Source organism: Catharus ustulatus, chromosome 15, assembly GCF_009819885.2.
Source record: "Catharus ustulatus isolate bCatUst1 chromosome 15, bCatUst1.pri.v2, whole genome shotgun sequence".
Taxonomy (NCBI): Eukaryota; Metazoa; Chordata; class Aves; order Passeriformes; family Turdidae; genus Catharus; species Catharus ustulatus.
Window position 1 is genome coordinate 13685672 of NC_046235.1, and position 11076 is coordinate 13696747.

Here is an 11076-nt window from a genome sequence, read left to right on the forward strand (position 1 = left end):
CGGCGCTGCCCCGGAAGCGGCCTCAGCCCGGGGAAGCGCGTCCGGGCGGCGGGGCCGGCGGCGGCGGCGGAGCGCTGGGGCAGGCCGGGCCGGCAGCTCTCGTCCCGGTGAGAGCGGCGGGACCGCCAGGTTCGCCTGGCAGGGTCGGGGCGGGGGGCAGCGGCGGAGGGGGAGGCCGCGGGCCCGTGTCCCGCCTCGCTGTTTTGGCGTGGAAATAGGGGCAGTAGGGTTTGGGCGGCAGCGAAGGTGGTGAGGCCTCAAGAAGAAGCACATAAGGAACGGTTGGGGTCACTTGTGTGCTCAGGCTGTAGAACGGAGACTGAGGGCAGAGCTTGTCGGGGTCTGCAGCTCTTGGTGAGGGGCAGCTCTGAGCTCTGCTCTGTGGGACAGGGACAGCATCCAGGGAACGGCTGGAGCTGTGGCAGGCAGGGTTAGGTTGGATTTTGGGAAAGGTTCTTCCCCCAGAGGGTGCTGGGCACTGCCCAGGGCCCCCAGGAATGGGCACGGCCCCGAGGCTGCCACAGCTCCAGGGGCGTTTGGACAGCGCTCCCCGGCACGGCGTGGGATTGTTGGGCAGTCTGTGCAGGCCAGGAGCTGGACTGGCTCATCCTGGTGGTTTTTTTCCAGCTCACAATATTGGGTGTGTTTGTGTTTCTGGCATGACGCCATGGGCCGGTGGCACCCGCCCGTGGCCCGGTGCCCTCGCTGCGGTGTGGCCGTGCCGTGTGTCCCCCTGCCGCCACCAGCCCGGCGGGACCAGCGCTTCTCCACAAGCCAACTTGGAGCATACCGGGGCTGTGAGGACAGGGAAACATTAACTGAAACTTTGTGCCCGATCGTTTTTAGCTGACAGGGCAAAAAAAGCCTGTTCTGGTGAACAGCCGGTGCCGTGTCGTGGGGAGCTAGCCCGTGAGAGGTGTCAGGCAGCCAAGGGGTGTGCACAGGATGGCAACAAATCCCATCAGGCAGCCTCAGGCAGCGAGTGTGCTGTGGATTTGCCCCTTAGGTTGGATTTTGGGCTGTTGGTGCTGCCATTCCCCAGCAGACGCTGAACCCTCCCTGCACCCTGGAACACCTGGAATAGCTCTTGTCAAGGCCATGCTGTCTGTGTTCATAAACTTCCCAAGAGTTCCTGTCTGTAGGGCTCTGCCAAATGCGTCTCCCTGCTTTGACAGAGGGTCAGAGGGGGCTTGCAAATGGTATTTCTGCAAGAAATCAGCAGCCTGTGCTTTGTCAGGTGTGTCTCAGTTTATTGCCTCACGTTACTCCAGGTATGAAGCGATGTTAAAAGCAGTGAATGTAAAACCATATAACTTGCAACCTCTTGGGCCCCAATTTTGCAGTGCCATATAAATGTGTGTAATTTTAAGTACTATCAGTGCTTCCACTGACCTCAGTGGGACTACTTAGAGTGCTCTAAGTTAGACACAAATACACTTCTTCAGGGTCGGAGCCAAGGATGACTCATACAAGCACATGCATCACAGATTTTTATCTTTCCACTGCTATTTGTTGTTACAACTTATGGTTTAATAAAGGTTAAATGTGTTGAGCTCAGCTTCAGGTTCAGCTGCAGGATAGCCAGTTTCTATTCTGGCACATTTCGTCTCGATTGAGCTTAACACTTTGTTGAAGAATTGGGATGTTGGCACTGATCACGCTTTATCGTTTTGGGTCCTTTATCAGCTCCAGCAGCTGTTTTGCATAAGTGCAATGGATGAAGAATATGGATTTTGCAAATCATTTTATTGTTCCCAGCACTCTGCAGTGAGAGATCATTGTCTGCTTAGCAATAATGGCTTTTCCAAAAGACAAACAATTTCTAATAAATCAGACCTCGAAGAATTTAATAGTAAAATTAAATGACCCATCACCAATGGTTTATGCATTATGCAGGCTCTGTGCAAGTGTAGTGGAGAGCATATGCAATTACTGAAGATAATTATTCTTATGAGGGAAAATGTTGCTGAGTATTTCTTGTGTTAAATAAATGAGTGAGATTCCTAATGTCATTTAGGAGAAACGTCACAGACGCTTGGAAGCCTTAACAATTCAAATTTAATAATTTAAAATGACAATAGAACAGGCAAAGTGTAAGAGGCTCTGGGATTATTCTCTAATAAATCTAAAGTATCAGTTGGGAGGTTATTGTTTTAGAGGACTGGAAGTTATTATGTGCCTGTGATTCAAGGGTGAAGATGAGGGTTTGTGTTTGCTGCAGAACTGTTGTCGGTTTTAACTGAATCAGGCCCTGTGAAGTCAAGTCTGATGGATGCAAAAGTGCATTTTTAGCTGAAGGCAGCTGGGTCATAGGGTGATGTCAGCTGGAGGTCTGGGCCCACAGCACCTCACTTGCCACCACAAGCTGTGACAGACCTTTAAAGCAACCCAAATGTCAGTGGTGCACAAACCACTGCCAGTCCACAGCCTGGCTGTGTGTGTCTGCATGAGGTTGCTAAAACAGCTTTTTGCAGGCTCTGAAACACTCTGAAAATACCAGGGGTCTAAAAATGGAAGGTTAAAACCCTCAAACAGTTGTTGATCAACAGCAGTCATAGTAATTTTATTTTCAGACCTGTGCTGTTGCTGTGGATGGGATGCTCTTCTTCAGAGGCAGCAGGACTCAGTAGCACTTTCCCTAAAGTGTAGCTGGTGAAAAACAGGAATGAAAGAGGCTTTGGTGATGGTTTTAACTGTTTAGCTGTGGGAAAGTAGCTTCTTCAACACAATGGTATAATTGAGTTCTCTGCACTAGTCTCATCTTAAATGAAAGGACAAGAGGCGTGATAGAAAACAGAGTGGGGCCAGTGATTAAAAAAAAAGAAAAAGAAGAAGGCAGATGAAGGGATTGCTGTTTACAGAGAAACAAGTAGGGAGCCTGTTTTCCAGTTTCTCTTGCAGGAGTCAGTGAGTGGGTTGGTTAGTCAAGCTTGAAGGAGAGTTGGACACAGCTGTCTTCTTTGCCTTCTTTGTTAAACTGGTCTTGGCAATAGCCACAGCAGAAATGGAAATGGGTCAGATAACACATTTCTCATCTGATGTCAAGTCTGGAATCTGATTTGACCTTCGACAAATTAACTTTCACTGAAAAAATTCCCAGTCTGGATAGCATCAACAGATTTCCCCCTTTTGAATATGCTTGGTTTGTGTCTGACAAAAGACAATTACTAGAAATTACCTGGTTTTATGCATGTTACATTATTTTTCAGAAGTGCTTTAGATGTGTTAATTGGAAATTCTAGAAGGATGAAAAGTGCCAGCATTATTTATTAAGTAAATGGGTCCCTTTATGTTATTTATGAAATTTCCTTTCACTAACATCTGTTATCTGTAGAAGAAAAGATGATAAATGTGAAGTCACACAGTCAGTGGTATGAAGTGAGATCTTTCTTAGGATAACGTTGGAGCTTGTAGCTTCTGTACTTTGTAAATGGTGTTTTAAGGCTCTGGAGCAGTCTAGATGGAATCATAACTTCAGGGAACACATATTGGATTAGAAATTTTTTTGAATCAGGCTTCCAGGAAAATTGATTACAGATTGTCTCTTATCAGTGTCATCTCATTTTGTTACAAGTTTTATTCTGGCTTGTGTGCAAAAGACAGAAAATTAAAGGCTGTATCCTAATGTCTTAAAATATCTTTTGTGCACATTAATTTGAAGAGTATCTGTCCCTAGACAAAACAATTTTTCACACTGCTATGAAGTTTAGGTAGAGAAGACAATGAATAATATATGACTGCTGAGATGAAGTGGCATAAACTAAAAGATTTTCAACAGGAGCTTATTGTAAAACAAGCAAGAATAATAGGAAGTTGACTTAGAAAATGCAGCAGCAACAAAAGATACTGCAAAAAGGGAAGTACATGGAGACATCAGTGTCCTGATGTTCAGAAAGGGACTTCCTCTTCTGGCTGTAGATAACAACCAGGAGACTTTTCCCAAGTAATTAAATCATATTATATAGTATTTAAACATCTAATACCCATTGTGCCCTTAAAATCAAGTAAGTAGATGAAAATGCTAAAAATCAGATATGTGTGTGTGTGTGTGTGTGCTTTGGTTTTTCTCTGGATGGTAAATGAAAGACTGGCTCTAGAGAACCAGGGCTTAAAAGCACTTTGATATTGGTGGAGAGGGAGGCAGAAATTACATCCTCCTTCTCTCTTTTCTTCCTCTATTAAGAAAGCACTTTTTCTCTGGTAACAAATGCAGAATCCACTTTTAAAGATAATTGTGCGTTTCGAGTAGTCTGAACAATTTGTTCTTTTTGTAAAACCTTTTTCCCCTTAATGATTATTGTTCCAGAGATTATTTATTTGGTTGGGAAGACGAGCATCTAGTGGACTGGAGGTTGTGCTAAAGCCTTCTTACCCTCATTTTATTACTGTGTTCTGGCAAAGCTCTGATTTGGAACCTCTCAGCTGACAGTTTGTATTATGCTAATCGAAATCTGTTTACTGGAAATTAAATTTGAATACATGGTAACCTTGCTGTCATTAATTAATAAACTTATTGCTTTTTTTTTTTTTTTTTTTCAGTTTTACTTCCAGTTTCCACTTCAAATATTGATGGTCCTGAAAGTGCATTTGGATCCCAGACATTTTCCATCACAGAACAAATCAAGAGCTTCCTCTCCTATCTTAGAGCAATACAGACAGCTTAATATCATATGACCTCATTTCTCCAAATTAAATGAAAGAAGAATTTTCACTAGCTTTCCATGAAGCTCAGCTATTGCCTGTTAATTTTGACTGTTAGTGCTGATCTGTCAGTTGGATTCACAGTGGAAAATGTAGCTTTTAACAGGACAGTTGCTTTTGAGTCTTTCAATGCATCACTTCATGCAGTGCCTCAAGCTTTAATAAGTTCTCCAGCACACCATGATATCATAGCCAAAGAGGGAACCAGTATTTTAATTGAATGTAAACTGAACATCAGCCAGTATGAACATATCCTTTGGTATAACTCCAGAGGACACCTGCTTGAACAAAAAGATGAAGGTAAGTTTTCCTGCTGTTTTCTATCCATCATTATTCCCCTTTTAAACAGTATTGGAAAACCTCTGGGACTTTATTATCATTTTCTGTTCCTGTCCTCTCTTTTTTACAATTGGGAGATAAGGACAGAGCAAAACAAATTCCTTTGCCCTCTGAAATGTTGCATGGGGATTACAGCTGAGTACTTCTGTTGCAGCCCATCCATCCTGCTTTGGTGCCCCACAGAATGATGTTGCTCAGGAGTCATCCCACTAGTCCATACAGAAGAAATGAGTCTTCATCTTACCCAATAATGACTGATGGTTTTATTTATTACTGCTCTGGTTTAAATTATATTTTTCCAAATGTATGAATTAAACACAGTTCTCCACAGCTTGGGATCTTTTGAGCTGGCAGTTGGTGCTTTAATTTTGTTACAGGATATGTTTTAAAACATACTTAGTACATTTATTTTTTGGTTTATGCACCAGTGAGACTGTGGAAAGTAACACAATATGTAATGGCCAAAGATAGAATTCATGCTATTTAACCCTTTTGAACTGGTATTTTTCTAGCCATTGGCTCTTACAGTTTTATCCCTGCAGTTTTTAATTTAAAAAAAAGTTTTAGAGATGCATGTGGTTTTTCTCTTTTAGTATTAATGAAGGTCATCGAACTAATTGATAGGATCTTGTTGGAGGCATCTTTCTGCCTTAAGTATTCAGTAACCTTTTTGTAGTTATAATGCCATCTGGAGATTAGTTCAAAGTAGAGTAATTAGAAGAATAAGTTATGAAAACAGTTCAAAGCAGAGTAATTAGAAGAAATGAGTTATGAAAACAGTTTTCCCTCTAAGTTATAAATGCACAGCAAATGCTGTATAAAACTTCTTGTATTGATTTCTTTTTACTTGGGTTTTGCATGTCAGCACTGCATGCTCAGCAGAAAACCGTCTCAAGAAAATTCTGGGTTCTTTTGCCAACAGAGCCATTTACAGACTGATCTTTTTCATGGGTCACTTGACTTTTGACTCTGAACGTATGGAAAATTAGACTTTATAGAGGACAGTCTTTTAACATGGGGTGAGAAGCCCTAGTTAAGAATTAGGATCCCTGTCAGAAAGAACCAGCAGGCCAGAAGCACCCTGGAAAGTGCAGAGAAGGAAGTAAAAGTAGTGTAGCAAGCATGCAGAATAATTTACCATTAAGCATTAAGATGGGTAAGTGGCTTATGGCTTTCTGTGTCAAGCATGAAAAGGACATTTCAGTCCTTGGTGCACTGTTACTATGCTAGAAGTGGACTGCTCACTGCCAAGTTTTGACTCCTGTTGATGTTTATCCTAGGATTTTTGTTTCATGAGCTCTGTTCATTTCTAACCCCTCTGCAGCTGACCGGTGGAGGATTGCTGATAACTCCCTCAACATCACAAAGGTCAGCTTTGCTGACCGGGGCCGCTACACGTGTGCAGGCATTAATCATAACGAGACCTTGTACTACACAGTCACCCTGAGGGTCATCTTCACCTCAGGGGACATGAGCATCTACTACATGATTGTGTGCCTCGTTGCCTTTGCCATCACCCTCATTTTGAACATCACCCGCCTGTGCATGATGAGCAGCCACCTGCGAAAAACAGAGAAGGCCATCAATGAGTTCTTCCGGACGGAGGGGGCAGAGAAGCTGCAGAAAGCTTTCGAGATCGCCAAGCGCATCCCCATCATCACGTCTGCCAAAACGCTCGAGCTGGCCAAAGTCACTCAGTTTAAGACCATGGAGTTCGCTCGGTACATCGAGGAGCTCGCCAGGAGCATCCCCCTGCCGCCGCTGATCCTCAACTGCAGGGCGTTCATGGAGGAGATCTTCGAGGCCGTGCGGGTGGACGATCCCGACGAGGTGGGCAAGGAGGACAAGCAGCCCCCCGGCTGCGGGGCCCCGGCCGCGCTGTTCCCCGGCGGCGCGGAGATGAAGCGCAGCCATTCCCCGGCCGGCGACTCGGACGATGGCTCCCTGAGCGAGCAGGGCCAGGAGATTGCCGTGCAGGTGTCCATCCACCCCCAGTGCCACGGGCAGAGCATCGACACCGTGTCCCACGGCAGCTGCCACTCTGTGCCTGCTGAGGAGGGCACCTGCTGAGCCTGCCCATCCACACAGGGTGAGGGAAGCTCGGGTGAGCCAAGGGTCTGCAAACAAGCTGCCTCAGTCCCATGTGCACAAGTTTTCCAAATTGCTGGTTCTGGAGTGGGTATTTTCTGTCAGTGTTGATTTAACAATTCCAGTCTGCTAGGAAAGGCCGTTAGGAATATTGTGCAGGGCTTTTCTTTCTAAAGCAGGCTTGCTATATTTAAAATAGTTACAAAACAGGAATTCTTTGTCCTTGGCTCCTTGGTAGCTTTTGATACCAGATCAGTGTGAGAAGTGACCAAGCTGAGCAGTACATCTTGCAATAAGAACTTTTCCTTTGTGAGCTCCTTCTTTCTTCACGAAGTTGAGCTGAAAATCCTTTGAGTCAGTGTTGTTGTCCTGATGAATTGAGTTCTGTGCTCTTTTTGAGTTGCCTCTTGGTGTGTGTAGCCCATCAGAACCACGGTGAGCTTGAACAAAATCTGTTTTGTGTCATGTGCTTCTGTGTTGCTATCAAAATGTACTGTACTTAGGAAAAGAATAGTGACAGGGTCTGCTGCTGGATTAAATGAATTGTTGTAGTTTCAAAGCAGCTTAGAGAACAACCAGGAGGTTTCAGTTTTCTGTGCATCTGCAGGAAACTTGTGTGCATTCTAAAAGCTTGTTGCTTAAACTTGGTGCTGCTTGCCAAAGCGCCTTACCCTGGTCCTGTCCCACAGAATGGAGCAGTGGCAGCACTGCTGCCACTGCCTGGCTTTTCATTTTGCTGATTTCACTCACTATAGAAAATCCGAAGTTTTATATTGTATTTGATGTTGTGGTGAGAAATGGATGACAGTAATCACATAGTGGCAAAGCTAATAGATGAATTTATCATCTGCAGACAGGTGTCTCAGGCACATCTTCCTGAACAGCATTATAATAAAGCAGGTGAAAAGTAGTGACACTGAGTGGCTCTGCTCTGGCTGGCCCTGTCAGAAGGCAGTGGCAGAGAGAGTGGGGGCTGGCTGAGCTGTTTGCAGGAGGGGAGGGACTCACTGACAGAGCCCAGCCTGTGTGCTGCAGAGGTGGCAGAAGGGAGAGCTGCAGCTGCTGACACATGTGCACACACAAGTCCTTCACCAAGGATCTCCCACCTGCCTTTCTCAGCTCTAGAGATCCAGCCTCCAGGAATCAGAGTGCAGACAAGAATCTACTTTCTTCTTTCACTCTTTGGTGCTGTTTTTGTTTTGGTTTTTTTTTTTCCTTTAACATTTGTAAGTTCTATCACTTAAATAGCATTTTATATCCTGTTGAGATTTAGTAGATACAAAGCTTGTAAGCACTCCACATATTAATTTCTTACAACTACTGGAAGCATATTGCCATATAATTTTAACAACTTGGCAACAGGAGCGCCATTTAATTTCACACAACTCTTTTTTCTTTCCTTATTATTACAGAAATGTCAGTTGAATAAGTGATTCTGGAGGGCTGCTCAGGATTCTTAAGAGGATTTGACATTACATTTACATGAGTAGAGGTGGAAAACAAGCAGGCACAGTGGTAATAGCAGGGTGGGGCTGTCTGTGGTAATAATACATGCTCAGAATGAAGGGGCTGAAGGAATTATAGTTACCATATCAGAGAGAGGGAAATGACAGCATCTCTTACTATTTTAAATACCTTCTGGGGAAATTCCTGTACTCAGCCACCAGTTAAATCACCCTAGTTGCCTTTGGCCTGTCAGGTAAGAGTGGTGTTAGTCAGGAAGGAAATTGCTGGCCTTTATTACAGTAACATTCCCACCAGCTTGGTGCCGTTTTCAAGACTGTAGCAAACTTTGTCTGCTTCAGGGGAATAAAGCCTTCTGTACACACCTTGAGCAGCTGCCTCAACAGTGACTTTTTTTTTTTTTGCTTCCATAGTTTGATGGCACTTTATGTCCAGGTGAAAAGTTTGTGTGGTTTTGTGTAACCTGTCTGGTATCTTTTAATTTCTTTGAGGTTATCAGTGTTAAAATATACTCTCTGGATAAATATCTATTTCTCTTAGAAGAAGGAAGCTGCTAGCTTCACTTCTGTGCTACAATGGGTTCTGCAGGTTTGTTGCATGTGTGAGGAGAGATTTGAGAGTTTGTACCCTTCAGGATGCAAGAGGTGAAGGCTACAAGAGAGGATTATCTGTTTCAATCTCCTTTGTGCCACAGGCCATCAGAATGTACCTGCACCTGCCTTATTTCCCATAAACAGCTCTCCTTGCTTCTGTGGAACTGTTGCATGATGTGCAACATATGGATGTGTTACCCCTAAAAACACACACAGTGAGAGATGCCACTACAAAATCTAAATTGTTTAATTGCTTCCTGAGAAGCAGTTATGATTGACAGATGTCACATCAGAAGTGGCAGCTTACAGGCAGCAAAATGACACTGGAAGTGTCAGATGGGTGTCAGGAGAGCAGTTTTGAGACTGATTTGATTTTCATACTTTATTTACATAGCTCTAAGTTCTTACTGAGCACAGTTAGCTGGTGTCTTCATACATCCTATTGCTGGTTGAGAGGAAGGAGTGACCATGCATGAAGGCCTCAGAAATGCAGTGTCAACTGCAGGATAGCAAAGCTGGGAGTTTTCCTGAATTACTATAGTATTTTGTTCCTTAAAGGAATTTCATTCCTGGGAAAGAGGATATTTTGTAAGGATTTCAATATATGAGGAATACCTTCTGTAGGAACTGATCCTACTCCCACTGAATTCAATTAGAGAGGATTTGCAGCTCTGTGCATTTTACAGGATTTTTATGCATGTGAAAGCAGGGACGATGGTGATGTTAAATGGTAAAAGTGATTTCCTGAGAATGAAATTTGACACCAGTTTCCAAACAACTTGTGAACTATTCTTGTTACCCTGAGAGTAAATGTGTGCACTTAATGTCGCTGATGAATCTAATTGAACATTAACATTGAAAGTGTTTCTCTCTTAACTTTGTGTAGGATGAGGAGAATCTACAGTGGTTTCCTTGCTTTAAATTAAAGTCTCTGACAATCACAAGGCTATTCTATCTCTTCTTTGTGACTTACTTTAAAAAATATAAAATCTGCTTGTTATCCAAGAGTACCTAAAACTAAAAAACTAACTTTATAGTGATTATTTGTATTACCTGGATTGTAATGTAACTGTTTAATGTAACCACCTAGGATTTCATACTTTCATAAAACGAATTGGTAGATTTGCAAAATAAATTGAAAAGAAAAACCTTGCTCTGCTGGAATTTTCTGTTTTACAAGTGAGGAGTTCCTGTCTCTCCAAGGTTATGCAGGACCTGTATTGAGCTCAGCAGAATGCTGTTAATCAGCCTGGCAGAGGTTATTGGGATACTCAGTCATCTGAAGGACCATTCCTGCTATGACATCTTTGGATCTGTATTTTCTTTTTTTGTCTCAAAGTCTTCAGCAGTTCCCATCTGCATATACAAACAGGTACAGACCTGAAATGGTTTCAGGAAGGCCCTTGTTTACTTCTTTGTTTCACATTGTGTGTGTGACCTTCAACCACAAATGTCTTTTATTTGTTCATACTTTTTTCACATGCTGGTACTATTGTATATTGTAAGCACCTTTTCTTTTTTCTCACCCCAAACACCAAAAATCCACCTTGCTGAAAAGCCTTCCATGGGGCTGTGCAAGTATGAATGGGAGCAGAATTCACCCACGTTGCTTTTAAAGAAGAGTTTCTGGTTGTCAGTCTCTGCACAAGGCAGATTCAGCATTACAGTTGAATATTTGGGGATTTTCCCATGAGAATCAGCTGCCTAAAGGAAGAATTATTGGACCCATACTCTTCAGGCTAGGTCAATACTCAGTCAGCATCTGCTTTCTATCTCCTTGTTATGAGAGATGCATTAATGATAATAATTCAGATTTTTAAAGCTCCTGTAACCTGATCCCTCATGAGCCTGTCCACAGTGAACAAATTCATCTGCATCCATTTAGAGCACT

At 43.3% G+C, this 11076-nt stretch overlaps 1 protein-coding gene across 2 annotated transcripts; it reads left to right on the top strand.

Moving 5' to 3' along the window:
* Positions 1-47: 47 nt before the first annotated feature.
* Positions 48-10337, top strand: MFAP3 (microfibril associated protein 3). Of its 2 annotated transcripts, none has more exons than XM_033073418.1 (3): positions 48-107; positions 4540-5001; positions 6365-10337. In XM_033073418.1, exons 2-3 carry the CDS (start codon positions 4722-4724, stop codon positions 7108-7110), a joined length of 1026 nt encoding a protein of 341 aa, XP_032929309.1. In that variant the 5' UTR covers positions 48-107; positions 4540-4721; the 3' UTR covers positions 7111-10337. The 2 variants fall into 2 exon arrangements, with proteins under 2 accessions (XP_032929309.1, XP_032929310.1); XM_033073419.2 differs by having other exon boundaries at positions 68-129.
* The last annotated feature ends 739 nt before the right edge of the window (positions 10338-11076 follow it).

Excerpts from the sequence above, each read along its gene's own strand:
- MFAP3 (XM_033073418.1), top strand. The coding sequence starts at position 4,722 with ATGAAGCTCAGCTATTGCCTGTTAATTTTGACTGTTAGTGCTGATCTG. Across the intron at positions 5,002-6,364 it reads GCTTGAACAAAAAGATGAAG|CTGACCGGTGGAGGATTGCT; the intron begins GTAAGTTTTCCT and ends ACCCCTCTGCAG.